General features: G+C 47.3%; 2 protein-coding genes across 6 annotated transcripts in view; one reads left to right on the forward strand and one right to left on the reverse strand.

The window, feature by feature from the left end:
- Positions 1-712: 712 nt before the first annotated feature.
- LOC119957131 (trichohyalin-like) lies at positions 713-16,149 on the reverse strand. 3 transcript variants are annotated; one of them, XR_005458754.1, is made up of 6 exons: positions 11,055-11,118; positions 8,381-8,443; positions 7,535-7,597; positions 5,684-5,823; positions 5,507-5,556; positions 2,181-2,391 (listed from the first exon to the last, which is right to left on the reverse strand). XR_005458754.1 is itself a non-coding variant. In XM_038784873.1 (5 exons), the coding sequence occupies exons 2-5, from the start codon at positions 11,092-11,094 to the stop codon at positions 1,658-1,660; spliced, it is 900 nt and encodes a 299-aa protein (XP_038640801.1). In that variant the 5' UTR covers positions 11,095-11,118; positions 15,913-16,149; the 3' UTR covers positions 713-1,657. The 3 variants fall into 3 exon arrangements, 2 of the variants coding, with proteins under 2 accessions (XP_038640801.1, XP_038640802.1); XM_038784873.1 differs by lacking the exons at positions 5,507-5,556; positions 5,684-5,823 and adding an exon at positions 15,913-16,149 and having other exon boundaries at positions 713-2,391; XM_038784874.1 differs by lacking the exons at positions 5,507-5,556; positions 5,684-5,823; positions 8,381-8,443 and adding an exon at positions 15,913-16,149 and having other exon boundaries at positions 713-2,391.
- A 440-nt stretch (positions 16,150-16,589) lies between these two features.
- LOC119957051 (protein Hook homolog 3-like) overlaps positions 16,590-18,780 on the forward strand; it is a 61,524-nt gene continuing 59,333 nt past the window's right edge. For 2 of the 3 annotated variants that reach the window (XM_038784657.1, XM_038784658.1), the window contains exon 1: positions 16,591-16,785. In XM_038784657.1, the coding sequence (XP_038640585.1) occupies positions 16,741-16,785 (45 nt within the window). In that variant the 5' untranslated portion in view covers positions 16,591-16,740. Of the gene's footprint in view, positions 16,786-18,780 lie in introns of all 3 variants that reach the window. The other variant, XM_038784660.1, reaches the window with a different exon arrangement.

The raw sequence follows: 18,780 nt of genomic DNA on the forward strand, positions 1-18,780 counted from the left end.
CCTTCAAATGAGCCAAAACCCCCGAGTGTCTTTTTGGATGGATCCCAAAGCAACAAAACAGTGATGTTCTCCTGCTATCCTAGCCAATATTTCTCCTTCAGCTAACCACACCAAAAGACACTTTACCTAGTTAGTTTATTTATTTGTGGTTTATGGGACCTTGGTGTCTGCAAACTGGTTCCCACATATGCCTACATAATTACAATGACTACACTTCAAATCATTCACTGGTTGTAAAGTGCCTCTCGGGCAACCTCAAGACACGATACGGTGCTTATTCCTTCTGTTATGTTAATCTCAAATGTAATTTGTCAATCGAATTTATAGAATATGCAAGCATTTTATTACAAAGCGCATTGCAATGTGGATCCACAATGAACTTCAGAACACCATAATTCGTGACTTTCATCGAAATTAGAATTCAAACTCTACTTTCATTTGCTCACCAAAGGACAAGAGCAAATACAGCACAGGATTCCAGCCCAAAGATTCCCGCTAAAAATCAGGCTGTGTGTGTGTCCCAGCCGGCCCGGCTCAACCTTTACACAGAAGAGGAAACTCAAATTTTGCATTTGTGAAGGAGCCGCAGCATTCATGACCAGATCTTGCGTCTAAATGGGAATTGTTACCCAATGAAAAGACATGGTGGATCGTGACATTTTCAGTAAAAATGGAGGCAATGACTCGCCACAATAACATGTACATCAGAAACTTTGCTGTAAAAGAGACGGATTTAAAAAAAGAAACATACAGTAGAAACAACTGCTAGGAACAAGCATAGCAGAGCTTTCAGTGCGAACCATTCTAGGGACACAGCGAGCCTTAGTTGCAACCTCCACACCCTTCAAAAGAGTTACTGGCAACCTTAAGATAGGAGCTGACAATTAATCCAATTTAATCAATTTAATTTGATATTTAGCAGCAAGAGCTTCTTGCCCCGAATCAATTCATTCCATTCCCTTCACTTATTGAACTGCACCCGTCTGGCTAATGGTTCTGTCTACACAGCAAACCCAAACGCTTGACAGCAGGACTTAGGAGCAGAAGGCATTCGGCCCTTCTAGTCTGCTCCGCCAGTCGAGAAAATCATGGGGCTGGTTTGATCGTGGACACCACTCCACCCCACTCTCCCAGTCAGTCCCTACGAACATGGACTACCCCTGCATTATCAAAAACCATATCCCGGCCTCGAATAAACGCAACGGATTTCTTCCAGAATGAACGCAATTGCATTAGAACTGAAATGAACCACAATGTCTATGAACGACACAAATCATCTGTAATGTACAAGATCATGAAACATTTCTTCCATTTCTTTCTGTAGAAAGGAATCATTCAGTTGCAACTGACCAAGAAAACAACAATGCTGCTTGTATATCAGAATAATAGCACGTGCAGTGGCCAGCACATGTCACCCTCGATAACCATATATTTTAAGTTTAGTGAATCACTGACCACTGTGAATTAAGAGGATTTCATCCACCGCCTGCGTGACTTGATACATTCTCTGGCATGATATTGTTTCCTGGTAACCAGCATTGTTGAATAAGCTAAAACGGGAGAGTACAATTGGTCAAAAGCTTCAATTTTAGGGGATGCTGGAGGAACCATGGCATTGAAGCATTGCAGTTATCAAAATTCTCTTGCATCTTTCCCTTCATTTCCTTTGATCCATTTCTGGTTGGAAAGAGCACCGTGGCGGCTCCCTGTCCTGCAACCTTTCGTCTTTCCCCTCTTGTGTTCCTTCCACCAGTCCCCTGTCGAAAAGCAAGTGACACCTCTTGTCTCTGTCCTCCTGCATTTCCTGCTGGGTAAACTGCCTCATGGCTTCCCAAATCCTACACAACATGTCTTCCTTCTCGCCCTCGTTCTTCTGCTGCCGCCGGTTCTTGATGCCTTCCCAGTTTTTCCGCAGCCGTTTCTGCCGCTGCTCGTCGGTCTCCTGCTCGCGGCGCCTTTTGATGCCGTCCCAGTTTCTGCGCAACCTTTGCTCCCGCTCCTCCTCGGATTCCTCCTGCCGGCGGACTTTGGTCGATTCCCAATTTTTCCGCAGTCTCTCCTCCCGCTGCTCCTGCGATTCCAGCTGCCGCCGGCTTTTAATGGATTCCCTGTTTCTGCGCAATCGTTCGTCCCTCTGCGCTTCCGTTTCCCTTTCACGGAACCGCTTCATGGCCTCGCGGTTCTTGCGCAGTCTGTCGTCCCGCTGCTCCTCGGACTCCATCTGACGGCGGACTCTCATTGCCTCCCTGTTTTTGCGCAGTCTGTCTTCCCTCTGCTCCGCCGTCTCGTCTTCCCGGTGCTTTTTCATGGCTTCCCGGTTCTTCCTCAGTTTCTCCTCTTTCTTGGAGTCCACGGCCTGTTTCTCAGCTAACAGCTCGCCAATCACTGGATCTTTAAAAGACAGATAGACACAGCTGAGAGCATTTAGAACTGCGACATCACCCAGATTTGAGACCAACATTGATATTCTACGGTTATGTTTTCAAATCGTGGCTCTTTTTCTTGGTTTAAACACAAAATTATCTGACGACAAATTTTCAAAAAGTGAATGTAATGAGAGATTAATGCCACCCATATTATCAAGACCGGACCTGGCGGCGTTGTATTAGCATCCCTACCGCCGGACCAGAAGCTCCGCCATCGATTCCAATGCTAGGACTTGTTGGCCGTGGACACGATTCAAGGGCTGATGATCAGCACAGGAATCCTTCCACCATTTCCCCCCACCATTCCCCAAAAGGGTTTAAAAAAAAAAATCGGCGCGAAGATAAGCCAAAACAAAAAAGACTAGACTGCAGCGGAAAGGCGGAGATGCATTGTGCAGTTGAAGAGAGTTGCTAGACAGATCATAAATTAGCGGAGTGTGTCAACATGTCCATTACTCCGCCGTTTGTTTGTTTTTTCCCCCCCCAAGGGCGTCAGTGTTGGAATGTGACAAGGAGAGGCTAGTGTTTCCTCAAAGGAGGATACGGTAAAATGTGGACATGCATGTATGTAAGGGAGGGAAGCTGCTTGAATGAACCTCCCACTGGCCTGTTTAAGAGTAGCTTTAGCAGACACCGGAGACATGTATGCCCTCGCAGCTAGGAGGTCCTAATGGAGGCAATGGATGAGGCAGAAAATGCTTAAACAGAGCAAAAATGGCAAGACAAAGTTGAAGCGAGCAAATTATTTCTACATTCGGTTGTTGCTCATCTAATGGCACTTGTCTGAACGTCAGGGAAACAGACTGCAGAGGATTACTGACCCCAGTGGTGCAGAGAAGCCGAATTATTACGCGTACAGTCAAAACTACTATCTCTAAACTCAGCTCTTAAGAATCATCATCCAGGCTTGAAACGTTAACTCTTGTTGCTCTCTACACAGATGCTGCCGGACCTGCTGAGATTTTTCAGCGTCCTCTGGTTTTTATTCCAGATGTCTGGTATCTATAGTACTTTTCTTTCATCTCTGAAGGAGTTTGGCTATTTTTCCCCGTACGCCAGTTCAGCCCCCCCAGTCTCAGCAGGAGTCAGTAATTCTGGCCAACCAGTCCTCTCCGTGCAGGAGCAAATTGAAAAGATTTTGAAAGTAAAGAATAACGCTTTTTAAATGGCTTTGGTCTCGAAATGAAAAAAAGAGGATATGCTGGGAAGCGATCACAAATACAGGCGTATTTTTTTTACATTACTTTAAAGAATCCACATTAAAAATGTCAAAGAAGAAAACAAATAGGAAAAAGCGGAAATAAAAATTGCAAATGGTCAGTAATGCTCAAAACACTGAACAGCACGAGTGTGAAAACACTTGGAACCAAAGCAAAACTAAAAGGCCATTTTTGTCTCAAACACCTGTGCCAGCTCTCCAACAGTTAGCCAGTTCATCCAATTTCACTTCGCTTTCCTCTAAACCCTTTTAAAAACATTTCAAAGTTATCTACTTCCCTTTTAAAGAGCCATCATGCTGCCGCTGCTACAGTTTGCAGAAGGACATTCCATGGTTATTAACCACGGCAACTAGATTTTCTTGAATCGTCATTCTGTTGGCGATAATCTTAACTTTTATGCCCTCATTACCTCCTCAAACGGTACCTTTTCCTTGATACCTTAATCAAACCTCTGAACCTTTCAAATAACTGTTACATCTCCTTTTACTTGATGTGCACTACAGGGCAGAAGGAGACCATTCCGCCCATCGAGCCTCCACCAACGCTCCGAAAGAGCATGCTAACAAGGCCCATTCCCCCACCCTATCCCCATAACCCCACTAATCTGCACATCATTGGACACTAGGGGTAATTTAGCGTAGCCAATTCACCTAACCTCTACATCTTTGGATGCTGCTCAAATTGCTATGAATCATAGAATTTACAGTGCAGAAGGAGGCCACTCGGCCCATCGAGTCTGTATCGGCCCTTGGAAAGAGCTCCCTACTTAAGCCCTCATCTCCACCCTATCCCCGTAACCCCACCTAACCTTTTATGGGCACGCAAGGGCAATTTAGCATGGCCAGTCCATCTAACCTGTACATCTTTGAACTGTGGGAGGAAACCGGAGCACCCAGAGGAAACCCACACAGACACGGGGAGAAGGTACAGACTCTGCACAGTGACCCAAGCCGGCAATCAAACCTGGGACCCTGGAGCTGTGAAGCAACAGTGCTACCACAGTGCTACTGTGCATTTTAAATTTCTTTTGGTGCTATAGTTTGTAGCGATTTGGCATAATGCTCGTGTTTATGCAGCAGCTCAAGTTGCTTTTTCCTGGTTCAGGGTCTACAGGAACTAATCACAGTGATTCTATTTGATAGTCTGTACAGCACATTGGAATATGCAGCACACAATCTTGCAACACAGGGTGTGAGGTCCGCGCTACTGATGTGGACCAAGTTCTTATTATGTTGGACCACAGGAGACTCGAGGAGGAAAAAAGTGAAGCAAGTCAACGGCAGCACATTCTCAAGACACTGCCTTAACATTAGCAGGGATCTAGCGTAGGATACAGCACAGAACTCCTTGCCTAAACTTTGATTGTAAGTTAACCTAATATTTCACTCTAGGAGGATCTGCCGCTCATTGCTAATTTCATTCTTCATACTTTTTAAAAGAAAATAAATTTAGAGTACCCAATTCTGTTTTCCCCCCCCAATTAAGGTGCAATTTGGCGTGGACAATCCACCTACCCTGCGCATCTTTTTGGGTTGTGGGGATGAGACCCACACAGACACGGGAAGAATGTGCAAACTCCACACAGACAATGACTCGGGGCCGGGATTGAACCCGGGCCCTCGGTGCCGTGTGGCAGCAGTGCTAAGCACTGCGCCGCCCTTTCATTCTGCATACTCTACTTTCCCACACCATCCAATTTGTTTTGGGGCCAAAGCCGCAGTGGCCAATTTGTGCCAGGGCCAAGTTCCTTACATACCGAAACTAGTGCCTCCAGAACCACTATCTTAAAAATAAACCTCAGGTTGAAGACCTCCATCTCCTCTTTCAGAACAGGTTCCAGACTCTGATAGCAGCACTTACACTGATTCAGCAAGATGTCATTTCCTCCCCTCTCCCTTCACATAGGCAGGCTACGTACAAAGAAATACAATGGGTTTTAGAAAGGAGTGGGAGGCACAAAAATATGTGCTGATATTTATTAAAGCAATGCAAAGCAAGCAGGGCTGGAAAGTTCCAGTTAACAAGGAGCTGACTTACTTTCCAGCTTCAAGCTCAAAAGCAATGGGTGTAGCAACTTGATGTTTACTCCCCAACTTCAATCCCTTGACTCCTCTATTTTCCTGATGAATGTGAGCGTTTGAGGCCTGTTCCAGTTCTTTGCTACACAACTACCATACCTACACAAAAAGGGCGCAGTTTATTTTCCTTTTAAGGATTATATTTCTCTACGTAAGAGATTTCAGTTCAATGGCTTCCTCCAAACTCCTCTGTAAGTAAAGGGACCGCCGAGTGTTAATGAAATGAAAAATGAAAATCGCTTGTCACAAGTAGGCTTCAGTGAAGTTACTGTGAAAAGCCCCTAGTCGCCACATTCCGGCGCCTGTTCGGGGAGGCTGGAATCGAACCGTGCTGCTGGCCTGCTTGGTCTGCTTTAAAAGCCAGCAAGTTAGCCCAGTGTGCTAAACCAGCCCCATGTAATAATCTACCCAGACTGAAAGGACCAGCGTTGGAGCCTCAGCCAGTGTTCAGTTGGCAGATCTCAGCTGGGTGCTACAGTGGACAAGAGGCGCCCACAGCCAAGAGAGGAGATTTTTTTTTTTTTAAAAAAAGATGAATTAGTTAAGGTTTTCACTCCCGATTATGATTCACGAGTAATGGGCAATGGGGGAAAATAATGCTCAGACTGAGCTGTGATGTGCCTTTGGTCAGACAGCCAGTCAGCACACATGGTTATCACAAAGAATGGCCAGGCGGGCGAAGTAATGGAAAGTAAATGGCACTCAGACGCAAGCAAGAGCTGGAACTTTTAAGAGCAGAACGGGAAGCAAATGAAAAAAAAACGAAAACGTTTTCAGCCGGTGAAAGCTTTGGCAAGTTTACACGACACCAATTGAAAACCTTAGCTGCCGAACAATCTATCTTTCTTTTTAAAATAAAGGGTACTCTGGAATGACAGGGTGTAAATTTGACACAGGTGTCAGCTCATACTTGTTCCCAAAGGACCAACAAGGAGAAATTGAAGGGGGGGAGCGTGCAGCAAAAAAACCGGGATCACGCAAATCGAACATTTAAGGCAGGTGACAAAAAGCTTGGTCAAAGAGGTAGGTTTTAAGGACCGTCTTAAAAGAGACGCGTATGTAGCCAAAATGAGAAAATACACATCGGGGCTATCGGGAAAGCGCAAGGGAGTGGGACTAAGATGTCCTTTCAAAGAGGCCGAACAGACACAATGGGCCTCACCCTGTGGTTTACAAAGCACTTGGACACTGACACAAGTGCATGCGGAGGTCAAATTTTAGTTAATTACTAGGGTTAGGGTTATCTGTATTTGCGTAAAATAGTATGCACTTTACATCGCAATCGGCTCCGAGGGAGGGTTGCCAACCTTCCACGATTGGCCTGGAGTCTCCCAGAATTGAAGATCACTCAGTCCCCAGAGGACGCTGGTGTGTGAAATCGTGGAAGAAATATCAGCGGGGTATTAAAGAAGTTGTTTCCTCCCCCACCCCCTCTACTCGGTTTGATCTTTTCTCTTTCCCTGTTTTGACATCCCCCAATTGAGTCTTTTTGCTCTCTAACTGGTAGTGCATCACAAGGATGGATATGTCAGCTGAACAGTGGCAGGCGTGGGGAAAATTTATGCACTGAAATCTCCAGAAATACATTTAATTTAATCACAGTTGGCAATCCTACTTAGCGGGGTTACCGCACCACCTTTGGACTGAGTAAGAATGGGGATTATAAGAGGCCAGAATAGCAAGATGGCCGTACTACGCACTGATCTCAAAGTGCTAAGTCGCAACATCATAGACTGAAAGACGTTCACATTCTTACAATGGCTATCAATAGCTTTGTGACTTAAATACCATCGACTTGGAAACAACTTACCATGCAGAATTGGAAGACCTTTCAAAGACAGCTCGGTCATAGTTCTCCTGAGGTGATCCCAGTCTACAAACATGCAAGACAAAATTCACAACTCTTTGAATACCATTGTCAAATTCCCAAAGGAAAAATGCTCTTCAGTTTTCGAGGCCGCAGCACAGCTTACTGCGAGACACCCTTGATGGATTCTCACTACTGGTCGAACTGTGATCTGAATGATGTCCTTTTGCTTTCTCCAGCAGTAAAAGGATTGATATCAATGGATGAGCAGCCTTAAAGCAGTTGCCAAGGCCAACTGCAAAGGATTACTGGAAGATTTGGCACTCTGTTTATTAATTTTGCACCTTTGCGGTGTAAATAAAAGCGGCAGTTCTGATGACGCCACGAGGAATTGGTTGTCACCACCAATCAGTTCAACAAGGGAAAGATGGGGATAAACAAAATGACAAAAAGGTTTCTAATTCTTTGCAATTGCCCATTTGCAAAATAGTTCCTAATGGCAAATCTTCTACTTTAAGAATACATCGCAAAATTATAATAACTCATCAGAGTATATAGAATTCTGATTCCGATCTGGTTGTACCCTGAAACCCAAATCTTACTGAATATTCCCCTGGACTCCCTGCCCGCAACACGTGGCATATTTCTTTTAAAAATAGTGCCTCTGCCCCCCCCTAACTTCCCCAGCTCTTGCCGGGTATGGTTCTATGGTTGCTAGTAGTTCTCCAATACTCCACCCAAACGGCTACCAATTCTTCGTTGTGAGCCCAGGCAGCCAGCAGCCCGCTTGGCCACGGGAAGCATCACAGTCGAACCCAATCATGTCCTGTCCTGTCTGGTGTTCTGTACCTTGGGTGAAGCACTGAAGAGCCACAGGCAGTTGTGGAGCCATACCCCAGCAGGAGTCATCACCTGCAGAGAAGGCAGGGAGAAAAGCGAGGGGACAAAGTTTAAAAACACATGTGCCATTCAACATCGTCTCCCACAAGCTGTCAATTTCTACTGCTCCCAAACCTCAGGCCCTGTACCCTTCTTCCTTGTACCGACCTCTGACCTAGGTGTATCATGTGCCGTAGCTAGGCAACAAAAGGGCAGAAGAATCTGAATGGCTCAATAAAATTTATTGCCTCTATAATAAAGCCTAAACATTTTATTAGTTATGAAAAACATATGGATAAATTGACAGGTAGCTAAAATCGGTGATTTCTAACACTGATCGCATGCGTTAAGAAATCAAATTCCACAAATAGTCACTGCCTGTGTGGAGTCTGCACATTCTCCCCATGTCTGCGTGGGTTTCCTCCGGATTCCTCCCACAAGTCCCGAAAGACGTGCTTGTTAGGTGAATTGGACATTCTGAATTCTCCCTCTGTGTACCCGAACAGGCGCCGGAATGTGGCGATGAGGGGATTTTCACAGTAACCTCATTGCAGTGTTAATGTAAGCCTATGTATTATAATAATAATAATCTTTATTGTCAAAAGTTTGTGGCTCACTACCAACCTTTATTCTCCATTAATTTAGTTTCCAACACATTTCCTCCATTAGTGGAATCCCACGTCTGTGCAATTTCGTGATTTAATCCAATTACCTAGTTTTCAAAACACTGCAACATAATTACCAGGAGGTCCTCTTGCTCAATGCTCTTTCCCACAATATTCTCCAGAAACCAGCACAGACACAAATGGACCAAATGGCCTTCTTCTGTGCTGTAACCATTTTATGGTTCTTACTGGGGGAAAATCCCAATGGTAACATCTTTCTTCCAACACCCAAATGGCCATTCACCAAAGTCATGAGACAGCGAGTGTCAGCAGGCTATTTGACTGAAAGGGCATCACAGTCGAACTCCAAACACACTTCGAGCAGGCATCACCTTGTAGCAACCTCCGGCGAGGGAACCCCGGTTGCCTTTCCCACTTCCCAACTCCGGGCGCCCGGAACAATTGTCACATCTCAGTCGATGCCAGCAAATAAACTTTTTTAAAAATAAACTTAGAGTACCCAATTCATTTTTTCCAATTAAGGGGCATTTTAGCATGACCATAGCACATCTTTGGGTTGTGGGGGCGAAACCCACGTAAACACGGGGAGAATGTGCAAAACGTCACACGGACAGTGACCCAGAGCTGGGATCGAACCTGGGACTCAGTGCCGTGAGACAGCAGTGCTATCCACTGCGCCACCGTGCTGCTGCCAGCAAAGAAACTGAACAGGGGATCTTCAACTGGAGGAGCACCGAATAAAATTCCTTCAAAACCAAGTGGCACAAATATAGGGCAGCATGGTAGCACAGTGGTTAGCACTATTGCTTCACAGCGCCAGGGACTCGTGTTCAATTCCCAGCTTGGGTCACTGTCTGTGCGGTGTCTGCACGTTCTCTCCGTGTCTGCATGGGTTTCCTGCGGGTGCTCCGGTTTCCTCCCACCAGTCCCGAAAGGCGTGCTTGTTAGGTGAATTGGACATTCCGAATTCTCCCTCTGTGTACCCGAACAGGCGGCAGAATGTGGCGACGAGGGGCTTTTAACAGTAACTTCAATGCAATGTTAATGTAAGCCTACTTGTGACAATAATAAAAATTACTATCCATCCTTTTAAAAAAAAGTGCATGAAAATTTCAATCAGCAGCTCCAAATTTTTGTATATTTTGCTTCTCACATATTGTCACTATTCTCTCTAATCTATGCTCACAGAATGATACACGTCATATTTATTGTTCTTTTTCTAGCTCCAAATCAGCTTGCTGGGGCCAAAGGTTCATTATTACTTCAAATATTTTTTACATATGGTCACATTCAAAGAACAAAGAAAAGTACAACACAGGAACAGGACCGGCCCTCCAAGCCTGTGCCCTCCATGCTGCCCGTCTAACCCAAAACCTTCTGCACTTCCGGTGTCCGTATCCCTCTATTTCCATCCTATTCACGTATTTATCAAGATGTTCCTTAAACTTCATATCGTCCCTGCTTCCACCACCTCCTCCGGTAGCGAGTTCCAGGCACCCAGTACCCTCTTGTGTAAAAGACTTGCCTTGTACATCTCTTCTAAACTTTGCCCCTCACACCTTAAATCTATGTCCCCTAGTAATTGACCCTTCCACCCTGGGAAAAAGCTTCTGCCTATCCACTCTGTTCATGCCCCTCCTAGTTTTGTAGACTTCTATCAGGTCACCCCTCAACCTCGTGTCGTTCCATTCATCAGGCAAGGTTTGGTGTCCATCACCAATTTTCAAGAAAGAAAAAAATTACTTCTACAAAGTGTTTAGCAAAATGTGCACCGGGAAACCAAATTCTCAAGAATTCTGTATTTGTTCACGAATAAAAACATTCTTTCACATGAGCATGATTTCCTTTGGGTACTGCGGTCTTTTGTCAATTTCTGCACTTGCGGGTAATCCGTTAACATTCGTAGAGAATAGAAAATCACAAGTTCTACACCTCGCACCAAAATAGAATCAGCTATTTCTATGCCTTTGCTTATTTGAAACACTGACTACAGCTGTTAGATATTTTTGAAGTCTTACCACAAAGAAAAGGATGTCCATTCGAAGACAGTTCATTCATAGTTCTTCGGGGATAATCCTGTCTCTACAAAGAAAACCTCTTTAATATTACCTCTCACAACACAAGCGTCTCCATGTTAAAATAAAGCATTTTAAATCAAAACAATCACGTTCTACATCGATATGTTACGTCTGCAAGAGGGGGAAATCCTGCTCAGGTCATAGCCTTTGGATGGTGTACTGGAGCTACACTTCAAGGAGCTCCTACACTGGTTTTGTGAAGATCTTTGGGACATCCTGAGGTTGAGAACGACAACTACATCAAGAACTTGCATATATAGTGCGTTTTGACGACCCAGGCACTACACAGGAGCCTCACCAACTAACACTTGACTCAGAGGCACACAAGGAGGTGTCGGGGTCAAAACGTGGTCAGAGGTAGGTTTTCAGGACCGTCCTAAAGGAGGTGGAGAGAGTGGAAGAGCGTGAAGACTTGGCAGCCGAAGGTACTGCCGCCCATGCTGGAGCTATTAAAATCGGGGATGTTTATGCAACCAGAACCAGCGGAACGCAGAGACGTCAGAGGACTGTGAGAGGTTACAAAGATATAGAGGGGCAAGGCAATAGAAGGATTCGAAAACAAGGATGAGAATTTTAAGATTGACGCAATTCTTGACCAGACGTTAATGTAAGTCAGCAAGCCATGGGGTGGTGGGTGAAGAGGAATTGGTGAGAGATAGGATTTGGGCTGCAGAGAGAGCAGCCAGAAGTGCAGTGGAATAATCGCATTTAGCGGCAACAAGGATATGGATGAGTATTCAGCAACAGTCAGGGCAATGTTACAGGGGGAGAAGTAGGCAACACGATGGAGTGGGCACACGGTCGGAAGCTCATCTCGGTATCATCAAGGTCGCAAACAGTCTGGTTCAGCTCAGGCAGTTGCTCGGAGGTAAGGGCTGGAGTTTGCGCTTGGGGAATGGAGTTTGAAGCACGGACAAAGATAGCGGTTTCGGCCAGCCCAAAATTGAGTTGGAAGAGATTTCTGCTCATTCAATACGAAGGACAATTTAGGGTTAGTGGAGGGGTCAGGACGGCTGGCTATGAGGCGAGACTGGGTCTCCTTGTATATGTTGTGTTGTCAGATGATGTTGCCAAGAAACCGTGTACATGAGAAGCTACGATAGGTAACAGATACAAGTTATAATGCACAATGTATTACGCTGCTACCACAGTGCAGATCTCACATTCCAAGGCTAAATTCATATTATTATTATTAAAGTAAACATCGCATTGGATGTCACAGACTTGCATTACCATTTGACAAGGAAATTTATTGGAAAATGGTTATCAATTCGGGGCTCCAGGTCAGATGCATTAAGCCGCAACTCCACCGTCCTGCCCGTTCTCCATAAACCTTCAACCCATTACCAATTAAAATCTGTCTAACTCCTCCTTACACTTACTCACTGTCTCGAGTAGCAAACTAGTCAGATTCACAACCCTTTGGGAGAAGCAATTTCTCCTCAACTCGGTTTGAAATTTGTTACCGCTTATTCTGAGATTATGGCCTCTCGTTCTAAAATGCCCCACAGCAGGAAGCATCCGCTCCACGTCTACTTCAGCCATACCTTTCATACCTCAATTTGAACTCCCCTCATTCTTCTAAACTCCAGAGAGAGTCGGCCTAAACTTTTCAATCTCGCCTCATACAACAAACCTTTCATCTCTTCAATCAGCCCAGTGAACCTCCTCTGAACTGCCTCCAATGCCACTACATCTATCCTCAAATAAGGGGACCGAAACTGTGCACAATACTCCAGGTGTGGTCTCACCAATGCATTGTACAGTTGCAACAACACTTCCTTACCTTTATGCTCTATTTCTTTAGCTATAAATGCCAACATTCCATTCGCTTTCTTTATTATCTGCCGTACCGACATGCTAGTTTTCTGTGACTCGTCTAGGACAGCTTGACTTAGGCACTGTAGGGTAGTTGGCACCCTGTGGAAGACCTGTATCTCAGAATTGGCAATTTTAGGAGAGGTAGAGAGAAAAATGGAAATAAAAGACACTCACTATGATGAGACCTAGGCGGCACGGTGGCGCAGTGGTTAGCATTGTTGCCTCACAGCGCCACGGACCCGGCTTCGATCCCGGCCCCGGGTCACTGTCCGTGTGGAGTTTGCAGATTCTCCCCGTTTCTGTATGGGTCTCGCACCCAAAGGTGTGTAGACTAGGTGGATTGGCCACGCTAAATTGCCCCTTAACTGGAAAAAATAATTGGGTACTCTAAATCTATTTTTAAAAAATCATGGTGAGTCCTGGGCCTGCGGTGCATTTAATTAAAGAACCAATAGGCCAAATGGCCTCTTTTTGTCCCCTAACTATTCTGTAATTAAATCATTCATGATATCTTTGTATAAATATTCTGACAAGTTAAAACAAGGAAACATTGTTATGGGGAAACAGATCACAAGATACATATGGTGATGAAAGACCAGTGGGAAAGATGTTCAAATCATCCATCACAGCATGCAACCAGTTCTTAAATGATTCTAAAGTTATCAGCACTACTAACTACTTGGAAGTATTGATCACTGTGTAAAGGTGACTTCAGACCTATACATGCATTTGGCGACTGTTACCCGTTGATCTCATTATCACGGTTTATATTTATCTGGAGAAATAACACATTCCTGACAATACGATTAAAAAATAATTTGTAATTGGACAAAGATGTGACATATAGGGCACGGTAGCACAGTGGTTAGGACTATGGCTTCACAGCGCCAGGGTCCCGGGTTCGATTCCCGTCTTGGGTCACTGTCTGTGTGGAGTCTGCACGTTCTCCCCGTGTCTGTGAGGGTTTCCTTCGGTTTCCACTGTTATGGGCCAGGGTTTGGAGAACCCCAAAGTGTATCATGGAGTTCACCCGACCCACAACTTTTAATGGATTGTGGTATGGGGAGCACATGGTCCACTCTACAGGACACTCATGAGGCTTAAACGTTGCAGCTGCACATACACATTACAATCCCCACAGACTCATCCAAGCCAACAAGATTGCACTGGTTGTGGAGTGCGCCCATACAGCTGATGAGTCGGCGGGGGCCAGAGGGCACCTGGGGGGGGTGGCCTGGGGAGACACCTATATGACTCGTGGCCCTATGTTCACAGTGGGCAGTCAGCGGCGTGCACACCTGCATGGCTGCCTTTCCGGCTGCAACAATGGTGTTCCATGCCCGTCCATCCTGACCCCACCGCCCACCTTCTGGCACCCCCCTCTACTCCCCCAGCCCTGGCAGAAGCCCCCCGGCCAACAGCACAGCTGTCAGCAAACTATGGTCATGTTGGACACTTTCCGTACCCCCTCTCTCTCCCTCAGCAGCCATGACCCTGGTTTCACAATTTTTGAAAGCACAAGTGAACTCCGCCATCAGGAACTTGGCCCATCAGAGGCGTAGAATCGCAGACACCCTGGGGAATACCGGGTCAGGCCCGCTAACGATATGCAAACAGTGTTTACTGTAAGTGCGTTCCTGCCGCATTGACGTCGTTGTCGAGGCGACGGAGAATTGCGATTTGGCGTCAAATCAGCGGCCACCATAATTTTGGCATCAGAACCTATTCGCCACACAACCACGTTTTCCGATGTTATCGTCAACCAACAGAGAATCCCACCCGTAATACGTCACCATGCGTTCATCAATCTCACAGATAAAGAGATATAGATTTCACTTTGCATTATGAAAATGGGGGGGGGGGGGGGGGGGGAGAAGAGAGTTGGCAGGCACTTCAGGAGCAGATCAGAGGAATGGAAGAATTATTGAGAAAGCTGATGAGCGTAAGGGAGGAGACACCAGGGGGTCTCAGAACAATCATGTTAGCCTCCCCCAGTCTGCACTTTGGACAAAGGAGTATAGAGTATTGCTGTTTGTTTTTAAAGAGTGGAAAAGCAGACCCTGAAATTTAAAGAACAAAGAAAATTACAGCACAGGAACAGGCCCTTCAGTCCTCCCAGCCTGCGCCGATCCAGATCCTGTATCTAAGCCTGTCACCTATTTTCCAAGAATCTACTTCCCTCTGTTCTCTGCCCGTTCATATATCTGTCTAGATGCATCTTAAATGATGCTATCGTGCCCACCTCTACCACCTCCGCTGGCAAAGCTTTCCAGGCACCCACCACCCTCTGCGTAAAAAACTTTCCACGCACATCTCCCTCAAACTTTCCCCCTCTCACCTTGAAATCGTGACCTCTTGTAATTGACACTCCCAATCTTGGAAAAGGCTTGTTGCTATCCACGCTGTCCATACCTCTCATAATTTTGTAGGCCTCAATCAGGTCCCCCCTCAACCTCCGTCTTTCCAACGAAAACAATCCTAATCTACTCAACCTTTAGCACCCTCCATACCAGGCAATGTCCTGGCAAACCTCCTCTGCACCCTCTCTAAAGCATCCACCTCCTTCTGGTAATGTGGCGACCAGAACTGCACGCAATATTCCAAATGTGGCCTAACCAAAGTCCAATACAACTGTAACATGACCTGCCGACTCTTGTACTCAATACCCCGTCCGATGAAGGCTAGCATGCTGTATGCCTTCTTGACCACTCTATCGACCTACGTTGCCACCTTCAGGGTACAATGGACCTGAACTCCAAGATCTCTCTGGACATCAATTTTCCCCAGGACTCTTCCATTGACCGTATAGTCCTAAAGGAGGCCATTTGTTTCGAAGCGGAGTTGGAGGCACATTTGCTGAGGAGTGCTGCAGGGTGAAGCATCCTTTTTGCTCCCTCACTGGGCTGTGGTGAAAGTGTCAGCAGTGTTTTTGAGGAGGGGACAATAATAAGTGTTGAGGTTTCTGGAAGCATCTTACCTGGGCAGCTCTGGGTTAAACTAGCTGCAGTTCAGCATCCCCACCATCGCCCTCTTCACACCCCCCCCCCCCCCCCCTCAAACATAAGGGGAGGATTTAAAAATTGCTATCCAGTTATTTGGCTCTTTCTGGAGCGGAGAACCAGCAAGGCCGCTGCTGCCGCTGGGCTCCAGCTGCCTCCAACACACAAATTCAGAGCAGGCGATCGGCGAGGGCGACTAAAAGCGGCGGGTCGACGCAGGCGCATGAGGGTGCCGGCGGGTTGGCGCAGGCGCATTCGGGCGGGGGAGGGGCTGACTTAGACCGACGCAGGCGCATTAGCGAACAGGGGCGAGGTTTAGATCGACGCAGGCCCATTAAGCGGGAGTGTGGCTGGGGTTGACGCGAACGCTCTCGCGGGGTGGTGGGCGGGTAGCTGCCAGATTGACGCAAATGCATTAGCGGGTGGAGGGGAGGGGCGGTACAAGCGGGCAGGGGCGTGGCTTAGATCAACGCATGCGCATTATCGGGAAAGGTGCGGCTGCGAGACCGACGCATTAGCGGGCGGGGGGGAGGGGCCGCATTATCGGGAGGGGCGTGGCTTAGACTGCCGCAGGCGCATTAGCGGGAAGGGGCGTGGCTTAGACAGACGCATGCGCATTAGCGGAAAGGGGGCGTGGCTTAGACCGACGCAGGCGCATTATCGGTGTGTTGGTGGCGGGTTGGCGGTTAGTACGGAAGCCGCTACGGTCGGGATAAGGCGAAGGGTGAGGGATAAGAGGGAGAGCTGACACGGAGGACAATTCGGTGGTGTCGTTGTTTAAATACCCCCCCTTCAAAAGAACAAGGATGAGTTTGGATAAAGCCGAGCTGTGCGACAGCCTTTTGCTCTGGGTGAGATTTATAAGCGGCTCACTTGCCCCCCCCACAACTTGCCCGACTTTTACTCTTTAAAGAGGTCGACACCGAGCCTCAGCTCAATGGGAGCCAAAAGAAAAAGCCCTGAGGGGGTCTGGGCCACCCTGAGGGGGGTCTGGGCCACCCTGAGGGAATCGGGGCCACCCTGAGGGAATCGGGGCCACCCTGAGGGAATCGGGGCCACCCTGAGAGGATCCGGGCCACCCTGAGGGATCCGGGCCACCCTGAGGGGGTCCGGGCCACCCAGAGGGGGTCCGGGCCACCCCGAGGGATCCAGGCCACCCCGAGGGGCTCGGGCCACCCTGAATGGTCCAGGCCACCCAGAGATAATGTTTTTTTCCAGGTGGCATCTCCCCTCCACCCCCTTCCTGGAAGACCTGACAGAGGGAGCAGGTTACCGGCTGCAGAGGGATTGGAGTGAAAACTCACAGTGACCGGCTGGCTGGCTGCAGGGTATAAACAGCCTGGAAAACAAGGAGGGATTCAGAGCAGAGTGGATGACATCCGCACCCCAGGACAAAGAAAGCAAGGACGTGCATTTGTGTAGCGCCTCTCGCGACCTCTGGGAATCCCAAAGTGCTTTACAGCCAATGGAGGAGTTCCTCCGCAAAGTGTCGTTGCTGGTCAGGGAAAACGCAGGTAGCTTATTGACCCACAGCAAGCTCTGGCGATGCGATAGCGATCCAGTCAATCTTGCGTTTTCTTTCTGAAGTGACTGAAGGATAAATATTGGCCAGAACACGCGGGCAATAAGTTTCTGGCATTTCTGAATAGCGGCTGCGGCGATACTTTGCGTTGCTAATGGAGCGGCGCGCCCTCGGCGCTGCACGGAGAGTGTCAACCTTGATCTTTTCTCTTAGTGGTCAAGGCAAAGGCTATGAGGGGAGGTTGAATACACATGGATTGTTTTCACTGGAAAGACAGAGGCTATGGGGAGACCTGATAGAGGTCTACAAAATGATGAGAGGCATAGACAGAGTGCATTGTCGGAGGCTTTCTCCAAGGGTGCCAGTGTCAATTTCAAGGGGCACAGGTTCAAGGTGAGAGGGGAAATGTTTAAGGGATGTGCGGGGTAGGTTTTTTTACATTGAGAGTGGTGGGGGCCTGGAACGTGCTGCCAGAGAATGTGGTGGAAGCAGGCACATTAGCAACATTTACTCATCTGGATGGGTACATGAATTATGAGGAAATAGAGGGACCGAGTAAGGCAGAAGATATTTTTTCTAGGGAGGGCATCATGATCGGCACAGGCTTGTGCCGAAGGGCCTGTTCCCCTTCTGTACTTTTCTTTGATAGCGAGGCAGAGGAGTAATTCGTGGGCTCAGCACATTTGGCGGCATCTGTTGACAGATGGAGAACAATTCAAGTCTAATATGACTGTTCTTGTTCCACTCAATAACTCTCTTGTTCCTTGCTCTCCACAAATGCTGCTGGACCTGCTGAGCTTTTCCAGCATGTTGTTTTTACTGCTGATCTCCAGCATCTGCAGTATTTTGCTTTTATCCTTCCTGGGTTCCTTTAACCTCTGGGGATATACTGTCTCGTTATAGGCCCTCCAATTCCCACACCTATCTGGATTATACTTTGCACACGCACCACTTCTTGTAAAAACTCAGTTCCCTTTTCCCAGTTTCTCCCTTCCATGGTAGAACTCCTGAAATTTCCGACTTTTCCCTCAATTGAGGGCTCTCTCCATCGAGACACTCGACAGTCTATCCTTCCACCCGCTCTCACCTCCCACGCATTGTGATGAGGTCCAACAGTCCTTCGTTACCAGCCTCTGCATTCAGCTGGGCGACAAGGAAGCACAGTGGTTAGCACTGTTGCTTCACAGCTCCAGGGTCCCAGGTTCGATTCCCGGCTTGGGTCACTGTGCGGAGTCCGCACGTTCTCCCCTTGTCTGCGTGGGTCTCCTCCGGGTCCTCCGGTTTCCGCCCACAGTCCAAAGATGTGCAGGGTGGGTGGATTGGC

This window comes from Scyliorhinus canicula, chromosome 25 (assembly GCF_902713615.1).
Source record: "Scyliorhinus canicula chromosome 25, sScyCan1.1, whole genome shotgun sequence".
NCBI lineage: Eukaryota > Metazoa > Chordata > Chondrichthyes > Carcharhiniformes > Scyliorhinidae > Scyliorhinus > Scyliorhinus canicula.